The sequence below is a fragment of the Ostrinia nubilalis genome, chromosome 15 (assembly GCF_963855985.1).
Source record: "Ostrinia nubilalis chromosome 15, ilOstNubi1.1, whole genome shotgun sequence".
NCBI classification, from domain to species: domain Eukaryota; kingdom Metazoa; phylum Arthropoda; class Insecta; order Lepidoptera; family Crambidae; genus Ostrinia; species Ostrinia nubilalis.
The window spans coordinates 6,871,186-6,887,399 of NC_087102.1; the positions used below are offsets into that span (position 1 = coordinate 6,871,186).

Consider the following 16,214-nt stretch of genomic DNA (forward strand, 5'->3'; position numbering starts at 1 on the left):
GACGGTTTAAGGTCTTTTTAGGTTTCCTATATGGTAACCTGTATTTTGTAGGGAATATTATTTTACACTAGACATGAAGAATATGGTGTCAATGTACTGCCTACCTTCAGTGGTAACATCGAGGTAATAATTAGTTATAGTTAACTAAAAAGCAAGAAATAAGTAAAATTTTATAAAAAAAAATAAACACGACTCCAAAAAACCTACACTAAAAAGTAGAAAAATAATTACTAATTACCTACTTATTTATTAGGACGAATTAATATTTATGTAGGTATACCATGATTGATACTTTTGGAGTCGGTGCAGGCAAACTTTACATGTTTCATAATCTTGGCACCGACTCCAGAAGTATCAATCATGGTATACCTACATAAATATTAATTCGTCCTAATAAATAAGTAGGTAATTAGTAATTATTTTTCTACTTTTTAGTGTAGGTTTTTTGGAGTCGGTTTTATTTTTTTTATGCAAATACTTTAATAACTTACGCAAGTCGCAAAGAGTAGGTATCATCTCTAAGTTCATACAAGTGGCCGTACATATTACTAGCGTTCCGTATATCAAACACCATTTTCCAGCGTTTCCATAAGACCAATATTTTTTTTTTCCTGTTACCTTGATGCATTATATAGCCGATATATTCAAAATCACAGGAATCGTAAGAAAAAAGGGATATCCGTAACAAGTGGGTTAATTAAGACATAACTAATTATTCATCACATGAAAAAGTTTTACATGCTTTGTGTCATAAAGCTAATGCAATTATTCACCAATGACGTCACTTAGATGCCAAATTGTAGAACAAGTAAAACAATAAGAAGCCAATTATAACCCTTCATGAAAAAGAACTAAGCTGATTTACAAGTGAAATTGCCACAAATAGACCATATCGATTAAGGACACTTAACTCGAGCAATTAAGGCTGGGTTGCACCATTTTACATTAACTATAACAAACGTCTGTCAAACTCCATACAAAAAATGCCGGTTAAAGTTATACATACAGTTAAAGTAAGATGATGCAACTCAGCCTTAGTAGTTCAATCTATTCTAACCCCACGGTTGCTGACCGTACAACATATTATAGGCTTCTGTCACCACACGCTTGTAAACTACAAGCAAAGTCCATTTAGAAAATTTATAGCAGTTTAATAAAAGTTGCGTAAATAAAACGCAACTATGTTACTAATGTACCCAATAAAGAGACCACCCTAGTTGACTAGCACTTTAGCACAGCCTTACTAAGTATGGTGCTGTAAAAATATAAAGAACTAGCTGACCCGGCGAACTTCGTACCGCCTTAGCGTAGAGATTTTCTTTATATTTTTTTCAGTAAAAACCTTGTACAGAGTATTAGAAAACTACAAAAAAAAATCAGCCAAATCGGTCAAGTCGTTTTCATGTTATGTCGTGACAACGGAAAACGGGTTTCATTTATATATATAGATTTAGCCAACGATATGGTCCAAAAAGTATTTGGTGTAGTAGGTGGTACCTTTAATTTGGCACCTTAAAAAAGAACGAGAGATAGGTACACACCTGCCCAATAATAATTAAATTGCCAATTATCAAAATTATTTTCTTCTTAACATCCTGGTAAGTGTGTCAACGCGCGGTCTCCAAAAAGTCATTATCGTAATTAGTGTGTTAATAAAATTCGAGTTCTAAGGGCGAATCAAAATCTTTTTGAAATTACCTTAGCTGTGGACTATTTTTTAATTCAAACTATTCAAAAAACGTCTGATTTGCATCCAGCTAAACACCGCAGCATCTATGTGCTTCTAATAAGTGTGATTTTAAGACATTACATACTGTTCACTATACATACATCTATTCCAAAAATGTAATCTAAGATTTACATAAACGCAATATTATCCTTTTTATTGCAGTATTAGTATGGTCTAAGTAGCCATAAATACCCCGTATTTAAATTTAAACCTCAAATAAGACGGGAAAAACAAACTGCTTTTTGTATGGAGTGTTAGATTATTTAACACCTACGGTAAGATGTTTGCAGCCAAGATATCATCGATGATTGGACTGATGACATCATTCTCATCAAGAGAAGCATCATTACTTGAAAAGAATTTGAATGAACAATGTTAATGTGTACATTTTGTTTTAAAATGTGCCATTGTATTTTTGATAATTTTAAAAAGCTAAGCTTATGACTGTAAACTAGATTCATTAGTCTAAATCAGTATTTTTCAACCTTTTTCATGACACGACCCCCCTAGTATGAAAAAATATTTTGCGACCCTCCGAACGTTCGCTTTTTTTTCTTGCATTTTATAATGTTACAAAGATGTTGTAGGGACCGAATACCTCAATCCATACAACATATATGAATTTGTATAATTACATTTCGGATAAATCTATCTTTATAACTTTATTGTTTTTTTTTACTGAGGCATAGTTTTTACGACCACTCGCGACCTATATACATTTAGAGGTTTTTCGACCCACAGGTTGAAAAACACTGGTCTAAATAGTATTATAGCAAGGGAAATACCAGTAAGTAGAATTTAAAACTGTGTTAAAGTACCAAATTGCATATTCCAATTTAACAAAGAAAATGTACAGACGAAAGCCTAAAGCTAAACACAACATCTTATTTTGTCATCATCTTACCTAAGTAAGTAACTTAGGTAAGGTGCTGTCACAGAATAAGTAATAGTACAGGTACAGAAGGATTACTCCGCAAGACGATTTAAATAAATGCGAGTCTTGCTACGACGCGATAAAGTGGAATTCAGCTCGCACAGCACTACGTACCTACAATTTTATTCACCTACAAGTTTTGTCTCTTTGTATCGCGTGCCTCTGAACTCTTCTTACGCTGTTAGGGTTGCTGTCTAGTGAAAAAATAATTAATCTATTTATACGTATAACGTAATGAGGTACGTATGTAGGTAAGTACGCATTCATTATGGAAAACCTTGGGAAAGGCCTTTGTCCAGCAGTGGACGTCGAACGCATTCTGAGCAGTAGTCATGGTAGGTTAGGTTCCTATACTATCCTAAGAATTATTGATTACCTACATGGCAAACATACCTTTCAGCATCTTTGGGAAGCGAAAAAAAAGATAAATCCGGTAGATTTCTTTTCGAATTTAAACACCCGAACGCCGCACAATATTTCTTTCTCTCTAAGTCCATTTTTAAATAATACTTCGATCATAGAATTAGGTACCTACTACAACGCACGCCCAGCGTCCTGACGGGCGCGCGCGTGACACTCGACTGATATAATACCCGCCGGCGGGGCGCTTCGCTGTAGGTAATTATCGGACGTACCGCGCGAAGTGAGCCAGGCCTGGTGCTGTTGACTGTACGAAAGTTTAACCTTCACTTGGCCATTTTTTCTCGACCAACTACATCTTCAATTGTTTTCTTTCTTTCATTTCTTCGTTTAAAATTATACGAACAAAGCTTTCAGAAACCGGGCTTATTCGAAAACCGTTTCTTGAATTATTTTAACGTTTGCAGCGACCTTAATATCCCTAGACGACGTTAAGACCGTAAACGAGCAATATTTTCCGATAGGGATGCCCGTAGGACATAATTTTATGTTACCACTAATATATTATGCCATAATGAAGCCTAGGTACACCTTGATTTATTACTTAACCCTATTATCGATAAACGATGTAACATTATTTTTAGTTCATACAAAAACTAAAATATGGGTCATTTTCAAAACGCTTTTATTAGGTCGACTTGTGTTAGCGTTCGCACCTTACGTTATTTAAAAAAGTAGTTTGAGATGCGACTCTTAACGCTAGAAAAAAAAAAGAATAAGCATATTAAACCATTTCTGGGTACTTAGTGTAAACTTAACTGTGTAACTTTAAAATAATAGAAATAACATTGTAACAAATACTGCAATCAATTTTATTAGGGCTGATCTGAACCAACAATTTTCAGATTTCGTAAATACAAAAAACAATTAAATATTACACTTTCTAAGTCCTTCAACAGTAGACGGCCACTTCAAATACAGGTTTATTGAAAATTCTCTAACTATAATCTAATCTCAGTCAACTTATGTATCTATTCAAACACTAGAAGTGCCACTTCTACTGAATAGTTTTGCAAGTTATTCGGGGAATCTGGGTCGAGTTAATAAAGAGAAATTGAAGCACGAAAGCCGAATCAGAATCCTAGAAAAACTTTGGCTATCATCGCTCTTCAATCTATATTCAGTGTCGTAGTGATGTACTAGATATGGATGTAGGTACATATTTGATTTGAATGCTGACCAAGACATCTGCTGGAAATTGAACATGTCAGTCTTCTATTAGGTCAACCCTGGAGTGCCTAATGAATGTCGTACGCAAACTCACTCGAAAGTCACAACAAGTGTAGAAAATCCGCTGCAGTCTCATATTGTCAGTCATAGTTTGGTATTTTTAATCCGCTGGCAGTAGGTCTAGGTACCTATCGAGAAGACTGGTCATTACTTAGGGCCTTACTAATTTGGCACATCACACATTTTCAGATTTTGTATCCGATTGTTTTGCTAAACGAGAAATAGACAATAGACTAAAGGACATAGGACTGAAGACGGTTACAAAAAAAGTCTAAATTCATCTTTTCATTAACAAGATCCGAGAATTCTAGAAGTAGATCAGTAAAATTCATATATTTTTAGATTAAAAAAAATGGATTTCAGAACTAAATTGTTGGTACCAACTATGGTACAACCACAACTGTGAGCCCCTCACTATTAAAGTCTGCGGGGTAATGCGGGTGACGTTTACTATAGCTCAGTTATAGCCGCAATAAAACTTTGAACAAGCACACTTTGTGTTTAAGATCAATATTAAAAGTTTATTGGATGTTAACCTGGATACAACGTTGCTTAGATGTCACGTCACGTCACCCACGTCTATTTCAATTTGTGTAGTCCATGCCTTAGTAAATAAATAAGATGAATTATGATAAAAACTATTTAAAAATCAGATTTTGTATCAGTTATTTCCACAATTATTTGTGAAAGAATTTGATGGGTTTCTTTGTTTATGCTCCTTCGAGATATAAACAGTTTTGGGGCGTTTCTATTACACCAAGTTGTAATTTCTTACTAGAAATATTTTTTATTTACAAAATATTTACAAAAAGACGAGATTCGATTAAATTTATTTCATCATCATCGAGATTCGAACCCAGGATATTAAATTTTGTGCTTCTAGTTGCATCTATGCAACATCGCTGTCAGTACAAACTTTAGGGTACGGGGCGTTAGAAAAAATCACACAATAGAACCCTTGGGGTCCCAAAACTAGACAAATAGATGCAGGTACCCATCCTGCATCTCGGTATTAAAGTTTTATTTCCCATTTTGAGTAAATAGTAATAGTTGTGTCAAAAATTGGGCGTCCGTTTCTTCGCGTGGAACCAGTGCGTGAGAGCTGGCCTAATTCTTGAAGCTTTTGGCTGAAAACCAGTGAAAATCTACCTCATGTTGAGTGCCGGCATTTGACACCAAGTGTGTGTCGGCGGGATCACAACACCCTCGACGAAGAATTTTTGACGCCCTTTTGCTGCCGGCCAAAGTGACCAAAAAGGTGTCAAAAAACTGAAGTCTAAATCTTACTCAATATTTTTAATTCGGAAATAACTGAATAACTAACTAACTGAGCATATAATTTTGGACATTCTTTCTGTGACAGATCGAAATCTAAGCCATACGCAGGACTGTATATTGTATTTGACTGCAATCGCACGCACCTGAAGTTAAATCTGTAAAAAAACTAATCTAAAAATCCACTACAAACGGCAAGGTGCAGAATTAGGATTCGGGAAACTTATCTAGCAACACTGTCACCTTCAGCAAAATATAGAAATAAAAGCAATATATCTTTTAACTTAGCGGAAAATGATAATAACTCAGTAAACCTCTTTTAATTAAAAACTGCGGAGAAAACGACCGTCCATAAAGTCTTTCTATTTCGAACTAGTTGCAGGAAAGTGAGCTTTTGTGTAACAAGTTAAATCACTTATCGTGAGCTTGATTGTCTTATAGATAGTTTATTAGAATTTTATGTATTTTTGGTTTAATTTAATCCTTATAACCTTTTAGAGGCTGATTTATGAGCTAGATTTAACAAAATTAGTATTTTTATTTTTATAGGGTCTTTAGGCGTTACGCATAGGGTTACCAGATTAAGAAATCATAAGTCTGGAGAACAGGCCTGATTTTCATTGAAAATTCCAGAGATTTTGTTGGAGTTTGAGAATTTTCTCTAAAACTTACTGAAACGATTTGATAAGTCGCATTTTTTTAAATGTAGGCAATATTACCTATTTCGTTAAAAATTCCAAAAATCCTGAGATTTACAAAATCCGGTCGCAATCCTGAGAAGATTCCAAAAATCCTGAAATCTCAAGACATATCCTGAGACATGGTAGCTAAACTAGTGTGGGCTATGTTTAGTGCCAGTGACTTCTTAGGATGTTAAAAAATGACTACACTAAGTATAGTTTCGTCAAAACATTTAGTTTAATTTGCATATATAAATGACCAGTTTCCTAATTTAAAAAGATAATTTATGTAACGCACGTTTTAAGGACTTAGGCTTTTCAGTCTAGTTTGAAGGCAGCAATTAAAAAAAATACATTTAACTAACTTTAGACTTAACTTAGTTACAAAAAAAGTGTTATAAAATGTTTTTAACGTAATAGCTCAGAATACTAGTAATATGGTAATTTATTCCAAAAGTACCTAGCTACAATTGGCGCTTTATTTTAAGCTTAAACGAACTAAAAACAATGTTTACTAGCCGAGTAACTTTAATAAGTGCCGTTAACTGATACAAATAAAAACAAAACAAACGCATTAACACACTGTAAACAAAACACTGCTTAGTGTTACAGTGTGTAAATTAATCTTTATTTCGCGTTTACTTTCACAAACATGCAATTTTTAACCGCAATTTCACAAGCAAAATAAACTAAATAGATAAGAATCAAAAGGAACGACAGTCATGACATTCGGACATAGATCTTTTCGTGTTACTTACGAAATTTTCACACAGAATGCGTTCTGCGGTCAGCGATCAGCTCAAAGTAAACGCAGCCCGCATCATGATGTATGAACAAAAAAACATTAAAAAGACACTGTCAGTCTCCATGTACATTTTGTATTGATGCGAACTGACTGTGCGGGCAGGAGCAAAGAACGCAAATTGTCTTGTCCGGACCGCAAACCGTTGCCCTGACGAACAATGTTGTTTCGTCGTCGTCGTTTCAGCCAAATGACGTCCACTGCTGGACAAAGGCCTCCCCCAATGTTGTTTATATGATGCGAAAAGTTCATTTTTATCTGACCGCAGACCGCAGACCGCAGAACGCATCTAATGTGCCAAATCCTTAATACGAATGATTACAATATTTATTTAAATGCCGGTAATTAATTATCAATGAATGTCGTGCAACATTTAAAATTACTTCCAAATAGTGTCACACTATTTGCATAAGTAATTGCACTCGGCTAAAATGTGGAATAATATCGACATATCGACTTCAACACGCAATTTTCTAGTAACGACAACTTATTACGGAACTAAATGACTTAATAAATGAGCTAAGGAATTGTTTGTTACATATTTTTTTTAGTTCGGTTATAAAAGGTGACTTACGTGATCGGGGTTATGAAATTTGTTGTAATTAAGGACGATAAGTACATAAACATTAAAACAATAAAGCACCTGCGTAGTGATATTTAAGTGCTATTTTGCAGCAAGAAGTCCGATTTCCTGGTGGCTGTACTTACCCTTAATTAATTGTTAAAAATTAAATTAATTTGATAATATTTTTGTTGCAAAACTTATTTTTCTGACGTAAGTTTCTGTCTGTTAGACTCTTATCTGTGTTGCATCAATATTGGTAAATCCACAAATTATTATTTAACTTTCAATAAATGTAGGTGTAGGTATTTTTTCTTGAAAGAGTGCCTAAAGAAAAAAATAAACGGAACTTTTTTTTCAATATTTCATCATTTTAAGTTTATGTAAATAATTATATAATTATTGTTTATTGAATAAACTATAATCACATATTTCATCTAATATACATACATACATCATTTTAGTGTTTATAATATGAATATGATCATTTAATTTAACACCTAATATTTGATTGAATCACATAGTAGTCCATAGAAGTATCTATTTATCTAATTAATTGAAATAGCACAAAACATTCTGCACAAATTTCCCTCAGCGCTCACGATCCGTATCGATGACTAACGCAGCTACGAGTATACCTATTTCTACGGCGCCGTTTCTAACGATTCCTGCATCGCGGTATTAAAGTTTTTGCGCGCGGCTGACTTATATGCCCACGTTTGCCACCTTCACCTGGGTGTCCCGCTCTCCTCGGGTAGTCACTTTGAGTCTTCTCATGTGACAAGAGGTAAAGTAACGTTTCAAAATTAAGCCCCAGCCTGACTGTGCCGATTTCTCGAAGTGCAGTTCCGAAATTATTATTGAGCTGCTTGGAATGGCAGATTTAAGGGGGGTGCTGGGGAGAGGTCTCCGCCGCATCTCTCCCCCACTTCCGTGGTCGGAGTTCAGTTTACTGTTCTCCTCGTCACCGAAGAAGAGCACCATTGACATCCTTTTTTGTTTTTTTTTTATCCGACTTAGAAAAAGAAGTTTGCGGTTTGGTTGTTTTTTTTTGGCACATTTATCTGTTCTAATGCGTAGATAGATTTTTTTCTTGAAATTGAAATCAATCATGACATTTTAAGCATTTTTTTTTTATAGAAATAGATGAATGTATTTATAAAATTCGGTAGCGCATTTTCTTACATAACTTTTCAATTCCTATCATTGGAGGTCCGAAAATATTTCTCATACAATTTGATACCATAATGATCATTCTTCATAAAAAATTTAAAACCTACATATTTAAAAACATAATCATTGATATTCATAATATCACTAATCATACACTTAGTTTTTACTAATATTTGGTTTCATATATTTTTCTATACTAATGATCGAAACTGATAATCATTCGAATAAATAACTATAATATTCATAAATGTGATGTATCCTAATATTTGTTTTCATAAATTTATTACTCATAAGTGTATTTATCCATATTATTGAAAATCATGATGTCTATATTCGTATTAGGTAAATCGTATTTTAACATTAAATTAATTTGAAATGGTCCAAAACAGGCAATATTTTGTGCCACAAAACTAACGTGACAGAAACGAATCGCTGCAAAACCGACTCCACGTAGTCTTGTCTGCCCTACCCCTAGAGTGTAATTTAAAAGCCGGAGGCGCGGAGGGAGGGCAGCCCTCGCCCGCTGTAACGAGGCTCAGGCGCCCGGGTGAGCTGGAGCGGCTGAGGCTGGTCGCCAAGGCGCCGAAGGCGCCGATGGCGATCCAAAAAGCCGAAGCTGCGGAAGCAAGCGTGGGTGCCTGAGCCTCGTTACGCAAGGGCGGAAGGGCTGCACATCCCGCAGCGCCGGAGACGAGGAGATACCAATGCATGCTGCATGCTTACTTTCATGCTGCATGCTCTGCATGCTTATCTACTCTATTAAATTATATATGATTTTTTTAAAGATACGAGTATGTCTGTTATAAAGTAAATTATTCTGAACAACAACATTATGAGTTGAAGTATGTTCTTAGTAACAACATTATTAATTAAAACAATATGATCAATGAAGCTTATGAAGAAAAAAGATCTGAAAATAAAAATTATGTATTTTAAATGGTTCTTGGTAGTAACAGTATTGATTAAAAAAATATGATTACTAACTGTTATGAGCTCCGATGGTAGTAATAAAAATGTATGAATAAAAAAAGTATGAAAAATAAAATTATGAAGAGAGATTATTATGAACACAAATCGGTAGTAAGACAAAGAATAGGATTTAGAATTTTATGTGAGCCAATATAGAACCCATGCGGAGGCTATAACAGCTATATGCTATTATATCTACGGTTTAATTATCCATCTATAAAAATTATACAGGATGTTAGGTAAATGGGTATATGAGCCGACACTAGCCCATGTTAACATGGGCATATAAATGGTGTGGTGAAGTCAGAAATTTGTAATTTTCCTTTTCCTTTTGAAGTTTTTAATTTTCCTACAAAATAAATTTTATAAAATCCGGTTTGTATGAAAATTAAAATAATTAAAATGAAGATATCAATTTTCTGACTTAACCATACTATTTATATGCCCATGTTAACATGGGCTAGTGTCGGCTCATATACCCATTTACCTAACACCCTGTATATACTTATTTAACCTACAATACTTAAAGTCGTTTCATGTATAAAGTTAGGTAGGCAGGTATAGGCATGTAAAATAAGTAATTAACATTCAAATGTAGAATGTATGACACCCGAAAACGAATGTGCGACAGAATCCCATGTTTTAATGGCACCTGCGCCAAGAAAATGACAATGTCCACAATTTATTGTTACCTACTTTTCGCTTTGAGCTGCCGAGATATCGCGTAACATCTGTGACCACGATTTCACGTTTCAAAGAGACAACTTGATTTTTACTCCTTTACGCGATAAGCATAGATAGGATAAATTTTGAGCAAGGCTTAAATAAAAAGGCAAGCGATGCGCGACGTCACGGGTAAAGCGAGTAAATACCGTGTTTTAAGAGAAAAAAAATCATTGTATTTTCTTAGGAATTTATTGCACGCGGCGTTAAATTATCAGATTTATCAGTTCATCATGCAGATATTGTAGATTATGTTACAATAATAAGAAGAATCTGAGGCATGGTCTCCCTACACACACACAAAAAGGACTCTTTATGAATCGTGCCGTCTTAAACACAAACTTCTGCCTTCAAATAATTTCTTCAACATCTGGGCCCTTAAAGATTCTGATGGCCTTTCCAGCACAAACTTTCTTTCCACCCACCTGTCTGGAAATATTAACTTTTAAAAAGTACCTACCTATAAGTACAAAAATATCCATATGAAATGCTATAATTATTGTTATTACAGAATACAACAGATAACAAAATATTTTGTAAAACAAATTGAGTTAGCATCCAATTAAAAAAATATACGATGTTTAAAATGAATAAAAATAAATATTAACTAGCATTAAGTATTTGTTTGTAATTTGAATAGTTGTAAAACATTTAATTCATTTGTAAACTTAGTCGTTTTAACGACTTTGCTAATATCCAAACAAGTTACTACTTAGTTTACACTCCAGATAATACATATAAATGGTATAGTGAAGTCAGAAAATTTATATCTTCATTTTAATTATTTTAATTTTCATAGAAATCGAGTTTTATAAAATTTATTTTGTGTGAAAATTTAAAAAAATAAAATGATGATATCAAATTTCTGACTTCACCATACCATTTTATATGCCCATGTTAACATGGGCTAGTGCCGGCTCATATACCCATTTACCTAACACCCTGTATACACAATACTAGCTTAAGTACACTATATTTATTTTTTTATTTTACTGTATTTTGACGTTGATAAGTAATTCTAAATTGAATAAAATATTTTTGATTTGATTTTAGATTTTATAAAACGGGTAATCAAATACAGTTAACTTATTATAATTAACCAAACATATTATTTTTATTTCATATCATTTTGCAACTCAGTAGCCAAGGCAGTGCCCATAATATGCCCATATATGGGTATGATACCTTAGAAAGCACTGATTCAACGCGCAAAAAAAAACTTAAACTACTTGCCTGTCATATCTCCAGCAAAAGAGGAGTCAAAACTTCTACATCGGTGGGGTTGAGCGCAAGCACTCTCTTTCCATCATCATCCAGCGCAATGCCTTCGATGCCGTTCCATACTTTATAGTACTTCACTGCCATTCCAAATAAGTTATGTCCCTTCAAGGTCACACTTCCCTCGTAGAAACGGACTCCTCCCAATACTGCACCCGAAATTTGTATTTATATTTTGCAGAATCAAAAACTTTAACATCGAGATGCAGGATTCATAGGAAAAAAATGCGAAAACCACCATGTCAAGGGATGACGTAGGACCCCAGGTAGAGACCCGGCCATAATATCGCAATGACAACAATGGATGACGTTGCAAAGTTTACCTTTTTTCTACAAATACGAATGGCACCGTTTTAGGGGATGAGTGTGCAACATCCCTGCCCTTTTTTCTATTCGATCACATTTTGGGTAACATTGTTTAGATAATAAGAATAAAACTTTCGTTTTAGATAAATTACACCACATTTAGTGGAACCACTGTTTCATGTAGGTAACTAAGAAGTTACCAAAACACATTGTTTTATTGTACCTTCAAATAAAACACAACATGACGGATGATTACTCACAAAATACTTTATTGCACTAAACTGGTAAGAAATAACCCTCTGGTAGGTATATTTGCCAGAAAGGCGGGGTCTACTAGACCATTTCCATAGGCCTATTTTTATTGGGTCTAACTACAAGATGGTGTCCAGATCTTAGGGAGATCCCAATACTATTGCACTTCCTCTCATTGCCATCCGATGTCACCGAAATGCTGGGAGTAGAATGATGAGAGCCCTGATGTAATTCTGGAAACAAATAGGAAATTGAAATTACTTAAGTACCTAGTTGAGAATATCATAACACTAAAGGACTGTCAGAAGAGGGATTAGTAAAAAACTGAAAAGTTTAATTTTGCTTGAAAGAGAAATAAAAATCTATTGTCACAAGCTCCCATTTACATAATAAGTATTATACAAAAGCTAGATGCTTATTTTTATTTGTAAAATAAAATCCCTCATTTCTTTTGTTCCAGGAGCCTCACCAACAGTTTTCACCGGTTCCAAAGTGTTAGTGTACAGTGAAATCGTGGACGTGCGCTCGCGCAGATGTCATGTGACGTTCTAAAATGTTGAAGATACAAATGTTAGATTCCATCGTGAGCAACGATGCAGACGAGAATCAGGAGCAACAACAGAATGGGTAAGTTATTCTTTATATTCTTGTACCAACGACAGCATTTCAAGCTAAACGAGAAACAAAAGAAGAATCGAGAAGCTATTTTAAAGACAAAAAACCCTTGAAAAGGAGGCTGACAATAGTGACTGAGTTTCTACTACTTCTCAGCACTGGCCCATTAATTGTCCCGATGCAGTCGTAGGGTTAATACTGTGACGTGTAAAAGTGCTTTTCAAAAGCCTATTTGCAAAAATAAATTAGTTTTATGAGTTTTAAAGAAACAAGGATCTTATGTAGTTAAAAATAGGTGCTATTTTGTAACAAAATATGACATGTATCCTGATGTGCTAGCGATTAAAACGTGATATTTAAATGTTTCAGCCAAATGAAGTCCACTGCTGGACCAAGGCCTCCCCCAAGGCTTTCCATAACGACCGGTCCTCGTAATGTCATCTCAACTTTTTGTCTAAAGTAAACCCTTTGACCCTTTCCTATTATCTATCCCTATCAATAACAGTGACCTGTCCACAAACGACACCAAAAACATGGCTCATACCCTTCCTTATGCAGTCGGGTAACAATTAGCATACAGTAAAGTAATGAATAACTAACAACGCCTATTCCTACCTCACCTACATTCTATACTAGGACGATCGATCCCGCAATAACATGGCCGGCGCCGGAATATCGCAAATAACTTTTTATAGCACACCAAAGTATCTTGTTTGTCACTGCTGTTTGCTTCAAGACTTTGGAATAGTGCTGTTGGGATATCGATAATGAGTTATTGATTCAACCCATGATAACCCGATTAAAATAAAATATTTCGTACCTAAAATGAAGAAATGAAATGTGAAATGTGAGTCCTACAAAAATAACTTTTGAGTACAAAACTTATAATATAGAAGACAACAAAATAAACAAACTTACTGCTGGCACAAAGAGGCATGAGCTAAGTCTGGTGTGGAAAATAAATTTTGCATTGCAACTTTTTACAATCAAATAGCACGTTTTTATCATTCATACCTTTAAATGACCCAATAAAATATCATAAGGACGTTGTGCCCTATTTCTTATGACCGATTATTAAGTGATGCTTCTATGAATAATTTTTATTATTTATCGATAAACAAAAATTATCACATGAGTCAGCACTACTAGTTACGACTATGGAGTAGACTAAGGCTAAAGGTATCCATTAGTAAGATAGGTTTTCCTGACAGTTTAGCCAAATTCACCAACAGTTGAGTGAATCGACCTACCTAGTAGAACACGGTTTAGTAGGTACGATTTCCATTATATTACACGATTACTGATGTAATTTTGCATAAAATTAGTATGTTAATAATAATATTAGTACTATTTCATTAATATTCATCATTATTTGTTCAAATTGTCGGAAATGAAAGGCTGAATTTCCATTAACGTTTTGATTGACACGTGAAAACATAATGATACGAGTATGTTCGTTTGTATTTCTGACAAAACAAATAACATTACTTTAAACGCGAAACACGCAAGTGGGATTGACTTGAAACGCAAAGAAAATTGTTTATTTTCGTATTCAACTAAGTTAGATTTCTTGAAAACAAATATTAAGGCCTTAAATAGACTAATATACCATTAAGATAATTCTGGCTCATATCAAACATTTAAACGATGCTTAAACTTAAAATTGAGAGTCGAATCAGTTGAAACAGCAAATCAAGCGAAAAACTGGCATCTTATTTCGTTTGAATAGATGCTATTTTGGAATAAAAATGTAGTCTGATGTCCTGTCGACTACATTCAGTGTTGTTTACGGATCTAAGACAGTTATTTTCCAGATAAAACCATAAAAAACTCAATACAATCGAATCGCAAAATGCATTTCCCTCTGACCTCATTACTGATGAATAAAAACAGTATTCTACAATCGAGTTACCCTACAGGTGACACATTTTCGAACCATTCGTATTTCGTATCGAGTCTCGATTGCGTAGCACTCAAAATCATTGGCTATAGTAGGTAATTTGTATGAACTCTTGAAATCCTTACAAACAATTTCAAAATTCAAGCCTGTTTCGTTAAAAAACACTATTCGTTTATAAAAAAAATACGATTTGTAAATACAATATAATGCGGAAAACGGAACAGTAATTAAAAGTTTTTTTTTGTGATAGGTACTTAGGTAGCAGACGAGCAAACGATTAATTAATGCTTTTGTTTCTGGTTATGTCATTTTGTCGAGTTTTACATGGTTTTACGCAAACAATTTCAATAAGAATTTCTATACAGGGTGTTAGGTAAATGGGTATATGAGCCGACACTAGCCCATGTTAACATGGTCATATAAATGGTATGGTGAAGTCAGAAAATTGATATCTTTATTTTAAATATTTTATTTTTCATACAAATCGGATTTTATAAAATTTATTTTGTATGAAAATTAAAAAAATTAAAATGATGATATCAAATTTCTGACTTCACCATACCATTTATATGCCCATGTTAATATGGGCTAGTGTCGGCTCATATACCCATTTACCTAACATCCTGTATAGGTATGAACGAATAATAAAAAACGATTTTAGAAGTTTCAATGAAGTATGTAATTTCGCATGCGAATAGCATTTCTAGCGCTTCAAGAATAGATCCCCAACTGTGGTGGGCGAAGGGGGGATGAAAACAAGGGGGACAGTTTGCTAGGGACCTAGCAAATCCACTAATCTCGCCCTAGTCCGGCTCTGTCGTACAGATAATGGCACTCAAGCGGCCCGACCTGGGTATTTTGAATTCAAATGTTTACGCCAGAAAGTTCAAAGTCAAAGGTCAGCGCTGTATAAATGTTGGGTTTTAAATGCGGATTAGTATTAACCTTCAAATAATTAATTAATGAGAAGTTGTATAGTAAGTTCGCGCTGACAAAATTAGCAGTCTCGAATTCAACTCCCACTTAGGGTATAATGTTTATTTACCTTACTTTTAATAAAACCCACGATGGTTGGAAAGTCCCAAATGGACAGAAACAAATTCATGTTCTTTAATATGAGTGTTTACATCATTTTCAGAAAAAACTGTTAAGTATTGAAAGAAATTAGTAGAAGTATTATGAAAATTACTCTATCAAACATTAATTGCTAACCCACTACTGTTAAGATCATCTATGATCTGAGTTCAAAAATAAAGAAAGGTACCTACCTATGTGCGACATTATTAGAGCTTTCTTCTAAATAAACAAATATGTATTATCACCCTGTATCTTGTTTAAAAAATCAATATTCTCCGACAGTCACCAT

General features: G+C 34.2%; 1 protein-coding gene across 1 annotated transcript in view; it reads left to right on the plus strand.

Moving 5' to 3' along the window:
• LOC135078843 (rap1 GTPase-activating protein 1) overlaps positions 1-16,214 on the plus strand; it is a 394,789-nt gene that overhangs the window by 111,874 nt on the left and 266,701 nt on the right. The window contains exon 2 of the mRNA XM_063973402.1: positions 12,794-12,960. Coding sequence (XP_063829472.1) covers positions 12,887-12,960 — 74 coding nt within the window. The 5' untranslated portion in view covers positions 12,794-12,886. The remainder of the gene's footprint in view (positions 1-12,793; positions 12,961-16,214) is intronic.